Source organism: Melitaea cinxia, chromosome 20, assembly GCF_905220565.1.
Source record: "Melitaea cinxia chromosome 20, ilMelCinx1.1, whole genome shotgun sequence".
Classification (NCBI taxonomy): domain Eukaryota; kingdom Metazoa; phylum Arthropoda; class Insecta; order Lepidoptera; family Nymphalidae; genus Melitaea; species Melitaea cinxia.
Genome location: NC_059413.1, coordinates 7,866,287 through 7,889,272, shown reverse-complemented (window position 1 = coordinate 7,889,272; position 22,986 = coordinate 7,866,287). Strand labels below are relative to the sequence as shown.

At 33.1% G+C, this 22,986-nt stretch overlaps 1 protein-coding gene across 1 annotated transcript in view; it reads left to right on the top strand.

Annotated features, from left to right (window-relative positions):
- LOC123663704 (nucleoporin 88) overlaps positions 1-22,986 on the top strand; it is a 111,350-nt gene that overhangs the window by 39,438 nt on the left and 48,926 nt on the right. The window contains exon 2 of the mRNA XM_045598371.1: positions 22,410-22,579. Within this exon, the coding sequence (XP_045454327.1) occupies positions 22,410-22,579 (170 nt within the window). The remainder of the gene's footprint in view (positions 1-22,409; positions 22,580-22,986) is intronic.

The window sequence follows — 22,986 nt, the reverse complement described above, 5'->3', positions numbered from 1 at the left end:
TGTGTTACCCACACATTAGGAATTCTTTCTGGACCGTGTCACACGGTTAGTCGGAGACGCGGGTTCGAACCCCGCTGGAGCGGTCAATTTTTAATATGATATTCAAAAAATGTTTCAGTTAAATACAAGTAAATAAATATATGTGTTTGTACATACATATTTACCAAAAGTGAGTTTAATCTATTATTAAAAAAAAAAAAAAAACTTGACACCACACTAGTTAGCGTAGCACATCGAAATAAAATTATAAATTTAAATATTAAATATAAAACATTCACCAAACAAAGAAAAATCAAAAAACTTGTAATGTTGGGTCAAATGATACCAAAATTATTCATACTAGTGGTCGCTCGGAGGTCGAAATTCGACCATAATTAATTTAAATCATAAGTTTGAACATTATTAAGGTTCTGTTGTCAAAGACTTTGCTACTATTATAATAAACAAAAGAGTAGGTATATATGCGTGTGTATGTCATCTAAATGGTAGTGTGTGTAATTCTTTTTTATTGATTTAATGTATTTTTTATGCATAATTAAACAAAAATACTAGCAATCTGCACTCTTTCTCTATATAAACTATAAGTGTACGAAATTTCATACTACTCCGTTCGTGTGATTATCGTAAAAAGGGGTACAAAATTTTTGCTTCACGTATTAATATATAGATTTACTAGCGAAGAGGTCCGTCCATATTTTTTTACACGATAAGTAATCACCAACATATTATATACTAAAACCTTCTCCAAAACACACTGCATCTTATGGTATAGGTATTATTCCGATCGGTTAAGTAGTTTTCCCAGTATAACCGAACAAAAAAACCGGCTCTCCATTTATTAAATACATTAAAAATTACACCATTAGATTATTTATAAAAAATTTATGGTATATAAATAAATCAAAACATTTAGCGATATAAAGTTAAATATTTTTAACTTTATTTCGCTAAATGTTTTGATTTATTTATATACCATAATTTTTTTAGCATAGCAAGTGGTATATAATTCTTTGATTCAACGATATTAAACCATTGCATTGAAATGTAACGAACACTTACATAAACTCGTTAAAGGCTTGTAAGTGAAGTAAATAAAAATGAATTAAATATTAACGCGGTCTGTATAAAAAACTCGCCATGAAATAGTTTTTTTTTTCTCTTAAGATTTCTTTAAACGCCCTCGTTATAAAATAAATTTTAATTATTTCATCGTAATTTAACGCGTAATGTAATTTTTATCGGTTTTTATGTTAGTATTTAGAACAAATTGTAAAAAAAGTGCCGGTCTTCTATTTTTGGTTTGTGTCAATGTGAAAGATGTTGGCCGACTCTCAGACATACCCGATATGCACACAAAATTTCATAATATTTTATTAAACCTCTTAACCCCTATATAATATAACTTAGGGGTATGAAAAATAGATGTTCGATTCTCAGACCTACCCGATATGCACACAAAATTTTATGAGAATCAGTCAACAAAAAAGCCGTTTCGGAGGAGTTTAACTACAAACACCGCGTCACGAGAATTTTATATATTAGATAAAATAGTTTGTATGAAACATTTTCTTGGTAGGCAAGATTTGTAACGCACTACTATGCTGTATTAATATAGAGTAGTAACAACCACTCTGGTGTAGTAGTGCGTGTGCCATGTACGCGACTAAACAACGACGGTTTGCGGGCTCGATTCCCGCTCGGGATGAATATTGTTATCGGGAGGGATATCATTTATACAAATATTTCTTTCCGATGTCCTTGTGGTTCTCCTCACTGTGCCTCGGAGACTACGTTAAGTCGTCGGTCCCGGTTGTTATCATATACACCTAATAGCGATCCTTACTCATTGTAGGGAATATATCCGCCAACCTGCAGTGGAGTAGCGTGGTGGATAAAGTTCCGATTTTTCTCCTACATGGAGATAGGGGCCTATGCCCAGCTGTGGGATGTTACAAAAAGTATCAACCGTAGCAATGGCTAAATCACTTCAATTACAATTAAGAAAAAAAAACAAAGAGAACGGACCGTCAATAGCTTTATTTAAGACTAGCTGTGCCCGCGACTTCGTCGGCGTGGAATTATAAAATAAATAAATTTCTAAAATAAAATCTGCTATCGATTAGAAAATCACCTATTCAACATATAAAAGTCAAGGACCCTAACACGCACAACTCTCACACATTCGTACATCAATAAACAACACATCCTAATAAACGTAATACATAAATGATATAGCGAGTAACTTAACGTATTTACATAAAACGCTCGCATCCACTAACAGTGAAGTGGGCAAGAGAAAAGTGAAATAGAAAATTCTTTAACCGCACCGTGAACCCTTTAGTTTTCAAAATGGCGGCTAAACAGGAGAGGCGCGCAAACCTCTCACTTCGTTACGTGTCGCGACAGACACTTCTTGTGATAAAAAATAAATTAAATGCAATAGAAATACACCATCACTAGATACCCGCGTGGTTTCACGCAGGTTTTCAGATAGATTTCTTGGTTTTTATAGACATTCCACGCTATCGCTCTGTTTCGTTTCATTACACGACAGATTACTTTACTTTCAGATTACCTTTGTCGATAATTCCACATATAACATTTTCAAATTCTGGGGTTCTCTTACATCCTATAAAAGGGAAACATTATTTTGCCACCGCTTTCCGGTACGAATTAGCTGATAAACATGGCTCAGTTATTTTTTGTCGAAAAAATCTATTAAACAAAAATTGAATGCTTTCAATTTTTTTACATGAATTTAACAATTTAATAATGAAATGTTTTTTATTTTATGCAACTTGGTCGACAAAGAAGTATGGCTCACCTGGTGATAAGCGATTACCGTAGCTTATAGACGCCTACAAAACCAGAAGCTTCACAAGCGCGTTGCCGACCCTATCCCCAATACCCTCAGGAGCTCTGGTCATCTTACTCACCAAGAAGAACACAACACCACGTGAAAGCAGTATTATTTAGCTGTAATCTGTTGTAAGGTCGAGGTACTACCCCAGTCGAACTGCTCCAGATTATGAGCAGGCAATTTCCTGTTGTGCCCTACCTCGGTTAAATCGTGATACTGCGCGAATTTACATAAGCAAACACTGTTGTTTTACGTGATGTATCAACAGTGTCATCTTGGATATTTCCAATAAGCTAGTAAACAGGCTTTCTAATGAAAAAAAAAACCGGAATTAATATATTCAAACTAACAAACAAACTATTTAGTATGATTATTTTATTTTAGATATGCAATCATTCCCCTACCGCTCAATGCTCCTCATTTAATTTTGTGACGCTTAATTCAAACTTTGTTGAGTCTAAATGATCTTAGAGTAAACATACGGAGCTATTTTACTAACGTGTCTGCAACGGTATTATTTCAAGGTAGACCCCGCAAGTTTGGGCAAACACCGTAATCTTAATGGTAATAGATCGCAATCGAGTTAATTGTTAATATTTAATGAAAACTATTTTGCACAGTGGTTATAGCAACTGGCTGTTTCGCTAGAGATCGCAGCACCAACTCTCGCTCATGTAAAATGTTTGTACCTACTTGTTGTGTTTTTTGTCGACCCCCAAGAAAAGATTAACATTTTCTTGGTCGTCACCAACTGCGAGGCGATCATTATTATATATTTTTTTTTTTATTTCAACAGGCTTTATATTTTCTGGTTTTATTATTTATGAGATTACGCTTTGAAACATTTGATAACTAGCTGTAGTTGAAAAATGTTTATGAAAAAACAGGATTTCAAGGATTTCTCCGCAGTCTACTTTTAACGCTATATTAATTGACGCCGTATTTGTTTGAATCCGCTACTGAAAGATTAAGACGCGTAAAACGTAATAATTTTTTCATAGGTAATTCTTCATTCTTCTAAAGTTCGGTTCCCATTCCTTGGCGTGCAAAATGCTCCGAGATCATTGAGCGTTTAGTTCAAATATACATGTCAGTATATTGTAACGACAGTCATTTTTCACTTTGAATTGAATTTTTTGTCAATAGATCCTTTTTAAACGGATACTTAAAATGCCGCTTTCAGACGTTTTCAATAACTGTAATGTTAACAAAACCTTTGCAGTTTCTTTAAACTGTCCCTTTAATTTTATAGTTACACAAGTTATGTAAACTAGTAGTTAAATAATTTACTTTTAATTTAACTAGATACATAATAATGTATGTATTTTATGGTGTAACACTTATCGCAACCCTTTTTTATCTTTTTTTTTTCTAATGTAAAATAATTAAATTATATTAAATAAATGCTTATAACTTTACATATTAAATATACTTGTTTTGTGTTTGGGATTTTTTTTAACATACACACTCAATCGTCTGGTCTTAAGGAAGACTTATTGTTTGTATTTAATTTAAAAGCCTGACTGATATAGCTACATTTTTTTTTAAATAAATATTGTTACATATGTATAAATAATACATAGGATACAGGAAATATAATATATACATTACACTCAGACTTAGCAAGAATCGAACCTACAAACCCTGGAGAAGAAAGAAGTATTAAGTATTCAAAACGAACTCCCCCAAAGAGATCAATATTTGTGTTATTCTAAATATACTCCAAGCTAAATTGAAACGTCATTTCGTAACGATGCATACAGTTCATGTAAAGCTATTACCGGAGCCTGAAAAAAGCTTCTGTTAAAAAAACGACATTGTATCTCAATAGTTACTTTTTTTACTTATTTACTGTATTATTTAATAATTGTCTAAGTTTACCAATAAGTTCTGTGTTCATAGTTACTAAAGACACATCATCTGCGATATTGCTGTAGTCGCTTAGAAAAACTTCAATAAACTCCAACGTAAAATAACAGCTCGTTATAGCCTGAAATAATTTAAAATAGAACATAAGTCTTAAAATATACACTCGAGTTTAAAATTATTAACTTAACAATTTAAAAAGTGATGAAAAAGTAACTGAAAAACATCAACCTCGTTCTATACCGAATAACCTATTTCACCTGCCGATATTTTAATGATACCTCTAGAAACATTTCACATTATTAAAATATACAAGTGGCTTATTAGTAGCAAAGAGTATCCCATCAACATAGTTTATTTTTGTATTTAAAAAACGTGTACACTAATTTTGTCTCTATACTAAAGAAAATAAAGACCATTATCGTGTATGTTTGTCGAATAAAAATGATTACAAATATTAAAATTTGTATTATATTCGAGACGTGACGCTCTCCCATTAGAAAATAACAAGATATGTCTCATTTTGATGTGTAGACGTGGCCTTATTAAGTACGTTTATTATTATTGTCGTGTAAGATATAATCATTCTTTATTTTCCTATCCGTATTTATATTGTTATATTTAACCTTTAAGCATTTCTTATTATGTACTGCTTTATATAACACTCAAAAATTTGTATAATGTACATGAAACTTTATTAAAAATTAGTAATAAAGGTCAATAATAATATTAATAGAACATACTAATTAAAACACTTAGTTACTTGCTCCTCTGGCTCAGCGACCCGAAGTAGATCTTGGCCTCCGTCACCAAAAGTCTCCAGCGGTCCCGGTCCAGAGCTATCTCGCGCCAGTCCGCTGTCACCAGCTCACGCAGGTCTCTTTGTACCTCGTCCTCCCAGCGATACTTGGGGCGCCCCACTGGCCTACAGCCGTCAGGTTTCCCCAATTAAAACACACTTCATTCAAAATTTTAGAAGTCCAAGTATTTAGTCTTGAAAAAGTGAAGTAAAAGTAAATAGTGATAAGGTTAGTTCGTATTAAAATTTATACATATATTCGAATGACAAATATTTTAACGAAGAAAATTAAATAACTCCAAAAGCACGTAAAGCTTAAAGCACGTCATCGCCTGGCCCAAATCTAATACTTATTCATTGTTTCTCTTATCTTAATATCAATACAGCCTATCGCGTTACGTAATAAAAGTCAGTATCGTGTTTTTGCGTAACAAGCATTCTAAATTACGACAATTATTCAATGTTGCCGTGTTATCGGCAGTTATAAAATCGGGGGACAGGGGGGACCTCATTAAGGTGCAACAAGGGGGGACAGTATTTTTGACGATGTAGTTAAAAAATTTCGAGTGCCCGAAAATTGGGAGCATCGTAGAACGACAGGCCAGTTACTGAGTTCTACTTGAATGAAGTTACTTTTTTTTGTTGGTCGAAATACTTCACCTGCGCTATTGTTCAGCGTTCTATATAGATTCATAGAGGACTTTTTGGTCTTATTGTATAATAGTTTCAGTAAAATTTAATTAATTTAGTTATAAATTTTTAAAAGTTTTTTTCTATATCTTATTAGAAAAAAATAATTCATCATACATTTAATTATCTAAATCGATTTAATAATAACGTTTTTACTGACATGGTTCTTGTACTTTGGAGAACTATACTTAAAAAACAAAAGTAAAGACTTAGCTTGCTGCTATTTCACATACAAATAAAGTTAAAGAAGTTTGTCTATTTAAAAGTATGACAGTACTAATAAATTTACACGTTAAAGTATTTTTGTATATAGTAGCACTTTAGATCAATTTTATCAAAATTCATAAGATTTTTTTATCTAAATTAATGATAAGTTATGATTGATGATTTTATCTAAACAGCAACAAAATTAGCGAATCTATAGTTTGTAAAAAGGTCTATTAATGAGCTAATTTATTGGGCCATTTCACTGAAACAACTAGAAAAACCGCAGATAATGTCAACAAAATAATACCCAGATGTAAAACAGTATGTTCATACATACCGCAAATCCTATCTGGTCTGACAGCACCCATATCAGCATCAACTATCAACTTCAAAGCCCTAACGACTAATTGACTAGCCCCATCACGCTTCGCCGGAGATTCTGCTCTGGAGAGGCAAAATTAATGCTTTTACATTCACTGATCTTATGATCGAGTGACGCTTGAATGATTTTTGATTTTAAACTTGTTACGAATTATATAAGGCTTGTTATAACTTGTGGTTAGTTATAATGTTGTTCTGTTCGCTTTTACTGTTGAGACTAAATTAGATCATTATGTTTTGTTTGACATAGATATTGATAATTTTTCTTTTGCTAAAATAAAACAATAATAGAACTGTATGTTGTTGTTTTTAATGTTACTTTCGAACTAGGTTTTATGTATGTGTATATTATGTATATTAGTTCGAAGTCCTTCATCCCATTTTTCGTGATTTTGCTTGTAGCTATAATGATGATGTTTTTCTAGTAACAGTAAAATTAGTATAATATAAACGCAGTTAGAAGAATGTCAAATCAGTAGAAATGTGTCATTATATCAAATATGGCAAAAAAACGTGTTGTAAAGTATAGTATTGTCCTATAATCTTTTCTATTTTGTGTATTTGTAATTTTTTGTGTTGTTTAGGTAAAGGTTTCACTAAGTCACCAGCTAAAACAATCACACTTAAAAATTTCATTAAATATTCTATACCGTGCGCATCGAAATTCACCGTTGCTAAACAAAATTTTTAAAATCCCTCATCAATATCTCAATTTCCATAAACCAATTACACCTCAGGCAATAACTTAATTCTTTTAGCACTACAATTTTTCAGCGTTCCACCTGCCCCCGTGGGCGTAATAAGGCGTCGGTCGTTTTACGCGCGTTTTTACTTGATCCTTCGTGCCGGATACTCGCCCCCGGCTTTATGGTTTTCATTAATGAAGGCTTTGGGGCTGATCATTCGAGCCAGTATCGAGGCTTGATCATGGGGTGACTCGGATTGAATAGTCTATAATATTTTTTAAAGATAAGGGCGAACGCCTTCATAATTATCTCGCTCGTAACACGGTAAGAGAATTCAATGTTTATAGCTTCGTTTGCATACGTAATTTAAGAGAGTTAGCTTTTGTTTGTATTACATATATTCGACTGAAATTTAAAACATTGTACGTTTTCTCTTTTGAAAATTTATTCATCCTAATTCCTTAATAAAAGGCTTAAGTGAAAGTCGCATTTATTATTCCTATTATATAAGTAAGCGCCGCAACTCGATTCCGTTGGTTGGTCCCCGATTCTTTATTCAAATCGGATATCGCGCCATTTTCTCGCACGTTTGAATTACAAATCGGAAGGCAGTTTCTTTCGGATTTAAATTCGGAACTCCCTCTAAATTGCCAGTTTGATAGCCACTTTTAATGCCACCTCGGAGTTTTCTCTTCGGGATTATGGAAAATTATTAGCGATGCGATGAAAGAAAAGTATTACTTAATTTTTCGGTGCGAAAACAAAAGATGGCCCTACGAAGCTCAATGATGAGTTCAGACACGATTGTTGTTTCTGTTTGATCTTGATTAATTAGCAATCGCAAACGGAATAGATTATTAGGCGGCTGATGGGTGCTTACGCCCAGTAATTATACGTCAAACCGCCCGAATAATTAGTCATGTTAACATCGATTTTGACGGCCCGTTTAGATGCCGAAATTTAGAGTTGTTTGACACCGAATTTTGTCAATTTCGGTACACCTAGTCACATTATAATTCACCTTTATAAAACGTGCCAGAATTATTTTGTAATATGTAGATGGCTCTAGTCCCGTGTCGGGCATTATCTTTAAGATGTTCGGGCGCTAGAGGGGAGGTGGAGGACGTTTTTTTTCCGAGTCGTCAGATAGATTGGATGACACTCGATCTCCCCAAGAGGACGAAATTAAAACGGCGGCGATGAGCCAAGCCAAACGAGCGGCGAATTATTTTCCGTTGAGTGATTCTCGGCCATAAAATTTCTGATTGATCAATTCATCCGGTGTTTCCATTTCGTCTTAATGAAGAGCACGTTCCTTGTGGACATTTTTTTCGCTCCCTCGGCTCTATTTTTCCGCCCGTTTTCACTTTAGTGGATGTTTTATTAATTTCCCAGTTTTTACGCCACCCAATGGATCCGATCAAAAACAGATTTCCTTAAAATTAACGAGATCAAATTTTTGTTCGTCGTACTTTCTAACATTTCTTCAGTTTTCCGTATTACACACAACCTATAAACAAAACTAAATTTCCTTATTTAACTTGAACCTTTTAAAATGTATCGCTATGAATATGTGACTCACAAGCTATTGGTTTTTAGAATTTTATTTAGAAATCGTGAAAGTTATTTATGAACATTGAATTTATACAGAATTAAATATAACCTTACATTTTTACTTACATAGATTACATAGGTGGTATAACAACAACCATAATAATTTTAACGATTTCATCTTCCAATGTTGCAAATGTTCATTCGTCGTTGTCACTCGATCGACTGTGGAATTTTATGGCGGTCCTTCAGGATATTAAGGGACAGGGATAACGACCGATCCGTCGGACAATGTTTGGTCATCATGTTCATTAAAAACAGCAATACAAGATAAAGGCTCATCGTTGTTTCGTGATTTGAATCAAGGGGTAGACTGTTCAGAACAATCGCTGTTTCACAAATTTTTATTGCATCTGCTTTCGAGAAAGTAATACAAGATTATAGAACTAGATTTAAAAAGAAATGCAAAACGGCACTAAAGATTCGTGTCTATAATAAGTTGGCAATAGGTATAATTATTAAGAAAATAAAATTATTAATTTGAAAGCATTGCAAACAGTCTTAAAATATTATTTAAGTTCAAACAAAAAAAAAATGATAAAGCTTTTAGTAAGAACGGCTTTCTACTTCCGGTGAATACAAAAGAACCAATGAGCCTAAAACTTTATTTGTATGCTATTCAGCTTAATAGTCAACCATCTATATATATGGCACAAAAATTCGTAACACGAATTGAAAAACAATAAACTACTATAACTATATATGAAATTTCAATCATCATTTTGACTACGGTGAGTATAAAACTGCAATTTAAAAATATTTAAAACGCTAATAAGAGAAACTTTACTATAGGTAAATGGAATAGCCCAAAGAAAACATAGAAATTTTAAATCCATGGAAAATGTAAGGCATATATTATCTTCACCAATCTAATAAAGTCATCTTACATAAAGGCCATTAAATGCCGTCGTACCTTTGATATAAGTATCTCGATCTCCGATAAATAGCGATTAAACAAACAGCCGACGAAAAAAGATGCCTCCCACCTCCCTAGCAATAATTTCATTATCTGCTCCGTCTCCACGATATATAAATTTTAAATATTCTCGATCGAAATTAAGGAAGACTTGTAAGTTAAGTGACTTTAAAAATACAAACAAAAAGTGTGACTTTGTGTGTGTGTGAGTATTTTCCTTAAGATATAAATAGATTGTACATAGAAGCACTCAATTTAAGATCGATTTAAATTTATCGGGTATGCTTAAAAATTCATTTAATACGTTATTTTCTTATTATCATATAAATATTTCAGTGTTTATTTTATTACATCACAAACTATATTCATCATAACGTCCAGTTTGTAATAACATGATACACAAATTGTATAGAAACCTTTAAACGTATATTTTTTTGTTATATACTAGGTCTGCAAAACAAGCGTACGGGCTCACCTGATGGTCAGCGATTACCGTAGCTTATAGACGTCTGTAACACCGGAAGTATCGCAAGCGTTTTGCTGACCCTATCCCCAACTCTCCCCAGGAGCTCTGGTCACCTTACTGACCAACAGGAACACAACACTGCTTGAACACATATTATTTAGCTGTAAACTTCTGTAAGGTTGACGTACTACCCCAGTCAAGCTGCTCCATATTTTGAGCTGGAAATTGCCTGCTTTGCCTTCCCTCGGTTGTAGTGTGTATTTTAATTTGGTGATCATACCTCGTCTAAATAAGCTTAATAAAAAGGATAATTACGAGTAGCTATACCAGACGGCTGTTACCTATAACTCAAGCATTAAGTTTCTAACAGTAGGAACAGATGACCGTGTGTATATATTAAAAAATCTCGAATGAAGTCGCGAGTATAACTAGTCTATAATAAAAATATTTCTGGTAAAAAATGTATTTCAATTTCCTCTGCGATTTTTAAAATATTTCTCATAAAATTTCATTTACTACTTTGTAAAAAAAACTATTACTAAAACTAATTTAAATTTAAGTACTTGTCTGATTTTGAACTTATGAGCATTGACTTATACAGCAGCTAAAAATAATAAAAAATTGTAATTCAACTGTCCAGACATTGTCGAAAAATTCAAAATATCCATAATATCTTTATAAAACTTGAACAAAAGTCCGACGATAACACAATTTGTATATGAACATCGCCCCTCCGAGGAGCCCGGGGAATGGGAAGATGTGTTTTTGTCGTGTTTTTATTAGTGAAAAACAATGATGAATTACCGAACCTCCCGTTTATTAGTCCTGTCTCCTTTATACAGGGTTCCGTAGTTAATGATTCGTAAATATACTTATTGTACCTTATTATGAGGTAGAAACTTGCGGCCAAATTTTAATAATTTTCTTATAAATTAAATTGTACCCATGAAAAGCAAAACGAGTCTTAAACACTCTGTCACAACTGTTTAATCATGTACGTATTTTAAGATTCATTTAAAGCATATAAGTCTTATGTTAGTTTTGTTCACCGGTGACAATGTGACGCATTTTCAGGGCTACTTTAACACATAAAAATTAGTTGTCCTAGCAAACATGTATCGATTTAACATACGTATCTTAACAACTGGTTCACCTCGCCTTTATTGCTTGAACAGCAGCAGATAGTGATGTAAATAAATGTAAGGATAAAAAGTCAACTTGTAAAAAGTTTTTATACCGAACCCCCTCGAATTATATGATCTGGGACTACATACTTTTTTTTTTAATTTGTTTCCTTAGGTGTATAAAGCAAGTGATGGCCCGTGAATTTGTATTAACGAGGGGCGGAATGTACAATATCGGGCGTGTTCCGAACTTACCGTCTTGGTGTAAATTAAATTGTTTGCATCTTTAAGGTGTTTTATGGGGGTGTGTATATTGACTTTGGAAACTTCGATGAGTTTATAACTCCCGTGTTCATACTTATAAGAATTTTGTAAGGTCATGCAGGATAATGTGGACGACATTAATGCTATGAATATAGTACTGCTATACTATCAACTTAGAATTGAGTTAGATTATTGATTACTTATATCTTAAATATAGCCTATAATTAGTTGGGTTCATCATTACAGCCTATACAGTCCACTGCTGGACATAGGCCTCCACAAGCTTACGCCAAAAATAACGTGAACTCATGTGTTTTGCCCATAGTCACCACGCTGGGCAGGCGGGTTGGTGACCGCAGTACTGGCTTTGTCGCACCGAAGACGCTGCTGCCCGTCTTCGGCCTGTGTATTTCAAAGCCAGCAGTTGGATGGTTATCCCGCCAGCGGTCGGCTTCTTAAGTTCCAAGGTGGTTGTGGAACCTTGTTATCCCTTAGTCGCCTCTTACGACACCCACGGGATGAGAGGGGGTGGCTAAATTCTTTAGTGCCGTAGCCACACAGCACTAGTTGGGTTACCTAATGTAAATGATCACTGCTACTTCTGGTATATATCCCCAGAGCTGTCACAATGAGTTGTTCGTTGAGACTGACTTATATTACAAATTAGTTTTCATGGCGAAAATCTTGACTCTAAGAAAGCATAGATACCTAGTTCGAAGAGTTAATAAGCTAATGCCAATTAATCCTAGATACCGAAATTTATCATTATCACTACGAAATAATTAAAATGTAAAAGAACTTCTCGATTATCCTGCGGTATTTATCTGAGCAAGTCAGCAAACGCTAGACATATGCACGAGCATATTAACTTTTAGTTCTGTACTATAGAAGATTTACAATATAGAATCGTAAAATATATAATAGAATAAATAAATAAATTATATAAATGGCGAAAATGTTCCGTATATTTTCATACAGTGTCACTAATATACACCTAGTAAAACATTGATAGGATGATATGAAGATACCCCATAAACGTTGTTATACCATTTATGTATTCACATCATCCTCACATCAGCCTTTCGCAGTTCACTACTGGACATAGGCCTCCACAAGTTCATGCCAAAAAAGGCGTGAACTCATGTGTTTTGCCTATAATCACCACGCTGGGCAGGCGGGTCTGTGACCGCAGGGCTGGCTCTTTCGCACCGAAGACGCTGCTGCCCGTCTTCGGCCTGCGTATTTCAAAGCCAGCAGTTGGATGGTTATCCCGCCATCGGTGGCTTTTTAAGTTCCAAGGTAGTAGTGGAACTGTGTTATCCCTTAGTTGCCTCTTGCGACACCCACGGGAAGAGAGGGGATGGCTATATTCTTTAATGCCGTAACCACACGGCATATATATGTAATAACCCTTCTTAATTCTCCCCCTCCCCTTATAACTAAGTTGTATGAAAAATAGATGTTGGCCGATTCTCAGACCTACCCGATATGCACACAAAATTTCATAAAAATCTGTCGAGCCGTTTTAGAGAAGTATTGTAACTAACATTGTGACACGAGAATTTTATATATAAGATTTTTCTCTGAATTTTTTGTTACATTACAATAAAATATGCCTATGTTACTCCTGAATAGTGAAGCTTTCTGTTAGTGAAAGAATTTTTACCTCTTTATAATATTAGAAGAAACTTTACCTCTTTATAATATTAGTATAGATTATATAATCAACCAAGTGATTAATGAAGTAGAACAAAACGTAACGCCGAAGGTGCACCCAATTTCAGTTGAGCTCGTTCAAGCTAATTTTCATATAAACGAAGACGTCAAAGTCTAGACCCGGACCAGCGGAACCGAATGCGAAACTCCCGTGTAATAAATGCTGCAAGAATGTTTAATTTATTAATACGTATTTTCGTTGAATACCCGCTCGATATGTATGGATATCAAAAGGGTTTTTTATGTAGTTCGCCTGTTTGTTCATTTACATTCATTTGTCAGAGTTTGGTATATTGATATTTAATTTTATGGAAATATTATGTTATTTAATGTAAGGAAGAAAAATTATTCAATGTAAAAACAATCTTTTTATATACAAATAAATTATATTTTATATAAGTAAACATATATATTATGGTCAGCTAAATTAACATCGCTAATGCGTCTCGTCTCTTTATTTGCAATCTCCTTATTTTCCCTTTTAACTCAAGTAATTATCAACCAGACTTCCTAGAAAATGATGCTTTTCCTAAAGCAAATCCATATTAAAAATTTCTTCTGTATAAAAGCACATCTTCATAACGCGTCAAAGTCTCTTATGACGTTTTTTATAAAGAGCTGACTCCTGTAATGGTTGGCTTTGAATTTCTAAATGGAATTTTTAATGCAATAATTCCGATAATTTATCGCTAGATGGCGTTCCTTTGTGGCCGCCGGGGAAAGGGCAATGTTGCTCTTTACATTATCTCTGCTAAGGTTTTATCAACAATTTGCTACTGGGGCTTGATGAGTTTTATTCTTCTTGCTTGTTTACAATCTTTTTTAATATAAAATATTGTTCATGTCACATGTGTTAATTGTGAAAAAAGCTCAAATTAAGACGTCTGTCATATTGTAAATAATATTTGCGATATTTTTAATTTTTATTAATTAATTCATAATTGATTCTCGAATTGGAGAAAGAATCTATTATTAGATAGATATATATTTATGAAAGATACAAAATATTTTTTAACAATACCAATTCGTTACACGTATTTTTACCCGCCTTTAAAAAAGGAGGAGGTTACTCAATTCGACCCTATAAATATATATATATATATATGTATGTTCGGGGATAACTTCATCGTTTATGAACCGATTTTGATCGAGATCTGATTACGACTATTGGAGTAAGCTTTGTGATAATGCATATTTACTTGACTATTTTTTCGTCTACCTTACGTTGTATTACTTGTCGATGTAATTGAAGTCGGGTTTTTTTTTTCGTTTGCCAGCAAACACAATTATTTATAATAATTAGAGAAAAACATTAATTTATTTTTCAATAAATACAATAGTTGAATTGGTTGATTTTCCATGCGTGTATACTTAAAATGTATATAAAATGTGTATACGTGAAAAATTTATTGAATTTTCAAATATTTAAACAAATTCTGCGATTCTTAAGAGAACCATGATAATTCTTATTTCCAATCTGACTAATAGAAAGAGAGAGATTAAAATATATTAAAGAATAAAATTTAAAAAATCCTATACAAAAAGTGTTGTGTTTTTTATCTTTATTTAGGGATTTTTATGCATCTCTACATGACATATGACAGTCCTATACCAAACTTATCAACATGTATAACTCTATAATCTGATCTTAACTATGTACTACTGAAAACAAATTCTAGTGTAGTTTTGACACAAAGGGATGTCGGATCAGACAAAATCTGATTAAACAAGGCGACTTCTAATAGATTCAGACCTAAATTGGACACCACATCTCGTCTGCTCCATTTTTTAAAGAAACGAAAAAGAGTCACATAGACCTTATTATTTTAAGGTCTTATCAATCCATCTTAGGGTTTTATTTAGTACCTTTACGTAAGGCTGTTTTTAATTCTCTATTGGTGTTAAGCGTAATTAAATACGTGACGTCATCGCTGGTCGGTAAGTGAAAATTAGACCCGCGGCGATAAAGTCCAAGGATGTCTTTTATTCATTACCGAAACAACCTCGAATGTTCTTTTTAATTTCGTTCGAGATTTTATAACTGTTTAATGTCTTTTTAAAACGATTTATATCACCAAAATAAAAATAAGATTAGCGGATTAATTAAAAACTCGATGTTTTTGGCTAACAATTTTTTTTAATATGTAAATAACTAAAAAATTAACTTTAGCTCGTGCTATTTAAACAAAAGTTTTAAAGATGTTTAACCTTAACCGTACAAAAAGTCACAGTCAAATGGTACTGTCCTTAAGTATTTATTGTGTTTCTTTGGAGAACAAGACAGGCAAACCTAATGAGGCTCTATATTGATATTAGGGATGGGGTCTATAACGCGTTTGCATTACTCCTGAAGTTACAAGCCCATAGACTATGGTAACCGCTTACCATAAGGCGGATCATTGGATATAATAAAAGACAATTTGCTCACATACAAGTCTCAGCTACCATGACGAGCAACAATACAAGTCCTTCTATGTACGAAAAATTGACATAGTCAAATGTAATTTTAATACATAATTTGAAAGTATTGGCCGAAAATTTGGAGTAGCCCGCCTGGAAAAGTACCTCGATCTCAAAAGGTCACATCTAAATAACACTACTCTAAAATAGTGTTATATTCCTGTAGTGAGTAATGTCCGGAACTCCGAGAAAGCATCGGCAACGCGATTGCAATGCTCCCGATGTTACTAGCGTTCAAAGGCTACGGTATCCGCTTACATCAACTCGCCAGAGCGTACGATTGGGTGCCACCTATAATGATATTTAAAAAAAAAGGTGAAATAAATCCTCTGACAGCTAAAATAATATCTTACGATCTTTACGTTCAAATGCAAAGAAAGTACTTTTCCAAACTCAAAACCGATTAGCGTGAAATTATATACGAAGTTAGTATTGTAAAATCGTGTACAGCAGGCGCCACGCCAACTCGCACCGGTCGAAAGCATAACGGCTTATTTGTATCCGCTTATCTCCGTATTAACATTAGCTCGAATTCATTCTTTGGATATACAAGATAATTTGGTTGAAAAAATCGGATTTTTTTTTTATAACTGCAGTAAACTAGCCAACAAAAACCAGGAAAAAAGATTTTAATAAGTTGGAATATAATCGATGATTAAGTATGCTACATTATCTAGAACTACGTAGTTATAATGTAGTTTTAAAAGTGTGTTAATTATTAATTATTACAAAGAAAAGTTTTCTCTTTATCACATTTAATAGAAATGTTAATTTATTATTTCCAGTAACAAATACTTACTAAATCGTCAAATTTTTATAATATCAAAAATATACGGTAGCTCAAACCAGAATTCTTATAAAATGCAATCATTAATTAAAGCTAATTCAGAATCTTACAGGCAGCTCGGATAATATTTAAGCGATAAAATGGCCAATGGCAATGCCTTGGCAGCATGCCGAGTTAGCCAAGCTTGACTTATATCGCTTTTCATTATAAGGATAATACCGTGATATGGAACTACATATTTTAATTATTATCAACTGCCGTTGCAAGTTTCATTTTTACCAATATTAAAGGGGAGGTTAAAGTTAATTAATATATAAATGTTAAACTCAGAGCCATAAACTATGGAAAATTTTCTGATCGACCCATAATTTTTATTTCTATGTAAGAAAAATCTTAAGATCTTTGCAAGAATATGAAAAATTATTCACGAAATTTTTCCACAAGTCGAAGTGCTACCGAGATAAGTTATCCCCAATAACTCCGATACGACCGAACCGGCAGCGCTAACTGACTCGCTAACTTTTCATTTCATTTTCCAAACTTTTAATCTCAAAGTGCCCGTGAAAGAAAAATGAAGGCGTTAAGGAAATCGCCAGCGCCACCTATTATCAACTCCTGCAACTCGCATAATTTCATCGCCGAACACAAAGTTGATCTGACCCATATATACAAATATGATTCTTATAAGTAAGGTTATAAAAGTGTTTTTCTTTCGTTCGCGTATCGTCGGTTACGTCGCTAAAACGAGACGGATTGTTACAGAAGAGTCATAAAAAGTAAGATATTAATGTATCGTGGGAGGCATTAGACGGTCGGTGGATCGATTTCTATGCATAAAAAATGCTAATGGCCGGAGTGAGAGTACCTAGCTCTCGGCGAGGTGATTTATGTGAGGAGTTCGTAACTATCCGCGTTGTGTCATCTAAGGTTCGCGGACAGGTGGGCGAACGCTGTGAAACGTTTTCGAGGTAAATGACGGTGTTTTTGCTTTAGCTAACCTCCTATTAAAGAAGTTCTTGGCGTTTAAGTTATGGCTGGGCGAAATTGATTCATTTGATTTGTTTACGTTGTAGGCATCGCTCTGGTGTATTTGTGAGCGCTCACACACCGGCGAATGTGGGTTCGATTTTGGCTCGGGATGGATATTTGTACAAATATTTATATCCGGTCTGATTGTCCGTCCTTGTGGGTGTTCCCACCGTGCCTCAGAGAGCATATTAAGCAGTCGGTCCCGGTTGTTACTATAAAAACCTGATAGCGATCGTTACTCAGAGAAGGAAATATATCCGTCAACCCACAGTGGAGCAGCATGGTGGATTAAGCACCAATCCTTCTCCTACATAGAGAAACAAGCCTATGCCCAGCAGTGGGATCTTACATGCTGAATTGATCGATCGATGTTCGTTTTTATTTAATAAATAAATACCTATCTTAAAATACTTGTCCATAATTATTGTGTTTTCAATTCCCTATCAAGAGTTACGATGTTATAATGTATTAAAAATAGGCAAATCTACATCAACTGATTTGTTTAATACATTTTTTATTAAATTAGTGAAATATTTTAAGTAGAAAAGTTACATTAATAGCTACTGTTTTGCTTGAAACCTTTTCAGCGAACTGTCATAAGAAGAAGCTCGTAAGTCTTGTATGAAATCGTGACTCTAATGAAAATTAAAGAGTTAGAAAATGTTGTTAATTCTTGTAAACCGGTGACTAAATTAAACAGTGTTTGATTATGTTTTGTATTAATTGTCATTGTGAAAAGCTCCCACCGATTAGAAATGTCGATTCTGCTTTAAAGACTCAACTGTTACTACAATTCGTCAAACTGTGAAAATAAACCGATAATATCAAATCATTAGATATCCAGATACTATATAATGTGATGCATTAAACAGCGTTTCTTAACTCACTCATTTATATAATCTTAAGAGTACAAAGCTTACTTTGGTTGTTAACTTAATTAAGATTTTTCAACATAAGTCTTACATTTACTTACATGCGATTGCAAAATAGTTTGAGAGATTATTATATGTATGTCGTAAACCTTGGATCATTAAGACACGTTTACTTTATGAATCCGGAAACTTAGTAACGATTTTATTCTTTGTTTTTGTATGCTAACCTATTACGTGTTTAAAATATGACATTTAATTCAAAATATAAAATTTCAACCAGAAAAAAAATACTTTGTTCTAATATTGCTGTCCACATTTAAATGCTCATTAAGAAATAATTTTAACTTTAAGAAAAGACTATCGCTTCAAAGTGTAGATCTTTCTAAGAAAATACAGCAACTAACTCGACAGTCACAGTTTTGAAAATTAGTTAGTATAGGTACATTTCTGAAAATTATAAATTTAGTCACACGTTCTGCTGCAAAGCCAACTCGGCCAAAGTCACGTATGCTTGTATTGTATTGTAAAAATATTCTCATATTAATAAAATTACACATTGTATCACTTTTATTATCACTGTAATTATGTGTTATGAGAAGTAAACCATGTAGCGTTATACATATATTATATTATGAATATTAGAAACAGGAAATATTCCAAAATACATATTATTAAACATAAGTACGTTTTTAAACATTCTCGAACTAAAATGAATTTGAAATTATATAGCTACTACTAGCGCCATCTAGTATCGAGTAGTGTTTAGCTTTAAATTATTTTTATATTCTTAGTTACCTTATACAATCAATTGTTGAAGTACTTCAAAGCAACAAATTTTATAACTAAATTTTTAACAGATTTTTTTTGTTTATAAGTTCTCAATGTTTATAATCAATATTCGGTATATCAAAAATATTTTCGCTAATAGCTTAATGCCATGCGTGAATATGAAACAAAAATTTAGATTAATTTAAAATAAATTGAAATTAATATTCCGATCGTGCGAAATATACGCGTAAGCAATAATTATATTAAAAACACGCTATAATCTTCGCGTAACACATCTCCGGTCACGTAAAACAAAATGGCGTAGAAAAAAAATATCTGTCCGGGGCACCGATCGCGATACACGGTCTGACGCGGGATGAATATTTTAATTTTTGTATTATTTTATTAAATATGGTAAAATAACCCTGCGCCCGCCACCCTACCGAGATATACCCACCTTGGTTTAATTGTGGAAGGCTTAGCGATGTACGTGCATCTCGAATTTTAATAACCCACCCTGGAAATCCCCGGCCTTTTATTTTTATTGTACTTGTTATATTTGCATATATAATATCATTTATCGTTCCGTCTGATTGCATTATTGTTTTTGTATGAATCTGTCATATGTTAAAAACTTATAAAAATGTAGTGGATAATTTGATAAATAATAATGTTTCCAGTAAATTTAGAATTATATTGCATTGTCAATATGTTATATTTTTATATGTTCTTGTTGAATTGAATGAGAAACAATATGAAATTATGTTAACAATGTTTACATGATAATAACGGCGGAGGCTGTCTTGATAAGGCTTGTACGGTGTTATATTTACTAATATTAGTTTAATAAATAATTCTTTGTCCTATAATTTATTTTTTATGTGTGTTGTTTTCTTACATTTTTATTTAACTCTCAATAATCTGTCAAATCCAATTTGACAAATCAAGTAAAATATGCTTCATACAATTAGGTTAAAGTGAGTTAAAGAATCACTTTTTATTCGTCAATAGAATAATTAGAAAAGAAAACTATCAAATAATAGATTTTAATTAAAGTGCTTTGGTATGTGTGACTAAAAGTTAAATCCGTAAATAAGTCGAGCAGCAAATGCCAATATTTAAATTAAAACTCACTTTCTAGTCAAATAAAAGCTAACATGGAGTCTAAGCCCTAACTATACTAATCTAAACACGAAAAACTCTTGAGTTTCTTTTTTATTCAAAAAGCAACAGTATATTTAACTAGATTATTTAAAATGGCAATTAATTTTAAACCGACCCTCCTAAACCTCTGCCGGGGTTCAAACGACCGAAGCGAACACGGAAGGGTTAACTTCGATTCTTTTCGATAATCACTCGCTAATGCACTTCCCTTTGTTTACATTCTACCTGCTCTCTTATAAAAAGGTAATGTTTCTATGTACGTATGTATCATTTATACTATTTCTGTCTCCTTTAATGAAAAAGATTTTGAAATTTGTCTTTTTTTTCTCATACTATTCCTTTTATTTTGAAGGTAAATGTATTTACATTCAAGTCGCTATCAAAATTTCAATATCATTTTTGGTGAATTAATTCGTAATTAATTGATTTAAATGATTATATTATATACATATAATTATATCATATTTAAATATATATATATATATATATATATATATATATATATATATATATTATTTATACTATATTATAAGTAGGGTATAATTAAGAAAGACATTTTGAATTGCAGTCGTAGCTTAACGTAACATCAGTACTTTGAATGTGATGGTAATGTCGTTACCTACGTGTTCCAAGAAGTGCTCAATAAATTAAAATAAAAAAGAAGTTTCTTAATGCAACCGAGAAGAAGTTAACATCATCGGATCGTCGGGATTTCGCGGCCTGCGATCAAGACAACTTTTTCAATTTCCTCGCTAATATGCGGCGGACCGCGGGCGCCATCAAACGATAAACGATTATAAGTATGACGTCAGAGGAAACGAACCAAGGCGGCGTTGTAATGAGAAATAAGACGAAAAGAGGAAAAAAGTCAGGAAGCGAGCGTAGCAAGCTTTTTACTCGTTTTATTGATTAAAAAAGTTTTCATAATCATATTTCCACGGCGCCGACGAGATAGTTGACTATCGGTGAGATCGAGACGCTCGCTAGTAACGCTGACTTGATCTGTCGTTGTATAGTAAATGTTCCGCCGCTTTATATTTATATTATATAGGTACACGTAAGATTTCTTTGCATTTGTCGAAAGAGTTCGTTTGCTCGCATGTATATTATATAGAAACTAGTACAATTTCAATCACATAATTATAATTAAACGGGTTTCCGTGCACATTTATGCACTAATAGCAAGCAGAGACGACAATTAGTTGTGTCTTTTACTCACTGTATAAAAACGAATCTGTAAATAATGTGTTTGTTATAAGCATACTACTGCTGATTTATATGTACAAACATATTGAGAGGTCAAGCTAACCGTAAACTATATTATTATTAACTAGCTGCCCGGACAGACTTCGTGCCGTCAATAGTTAATCTATACAATTTTTTAGAGATTTTTTACAATTTTTGTCAGTCTGTCTGGCTGTCTGTTTGTTCCGACTAATCTCTACGAAGTCGCGGGCACAGCAAATAGTAAAATAAATGTTTAATAATGTTAAATAATGTTTTCCGAACTTATTTTTTTTTTTTTTTTATTTTATAGTAACCTTGCGTGGACTTTAAAGAACATACAAAAAATAAATTAGCCGAATTGGTCGAGCCATTTTCGAGTTATGTGCTTAGAAACATTCATTTTTATTTGTATAGATTATTTAATTACATAGTTATAGTATATTAGAAGAATATGTCGTAAGCTTATTGTTATTATTCTGCCACTTAATTACAGTAACAGAAAAATGTCTATTTCAGAAACTCCACTTACTCTCGCCCCCGGCATTCTCCGTCGAACGTATTATAAGCAGCGAGTGTGGTAGCAGATTGTGCGTGTGGGGCTCGAGAGGTGTGACGGTCGCTGAGCTGCCTTCGAGGTGGGGCCGCGATGGACTCTTCGAATCCGGCAGTCAAACTATTTTGTGCAAGTAAGTGTTATTTCGTTTTGTACGTTAGGCAAGAGAGTGACTACCTTTCTTTTTTTCCGTTGCTGTCTTTGAACTCTCTGTACACTCAAGTACCTATCTTTTACGTAAGAAACGTTTTTACTGTAGCTATTTTTTAGAATTTTGTATGTGAATGTGGGACTGCACTGGTTGAATTAAGCAGGATACTAAAATCGAAGACTACTTAATAGTTCATTGAAGTAGTTACTTCAATACTTTCAATGTTCACTATTGAGTACTTTCGTATTATACGTAAGTATTTAAAAACTTCCAAACATCGTCTATAAAAATACTAGAGCCAGCCCCAGTTGTCGAAGGTATTCACAAAAGTAAAAAATAAGAAGTGCACTTGTTTCATCTTGTGATGTCATTTTGAAGACACGTTTTTT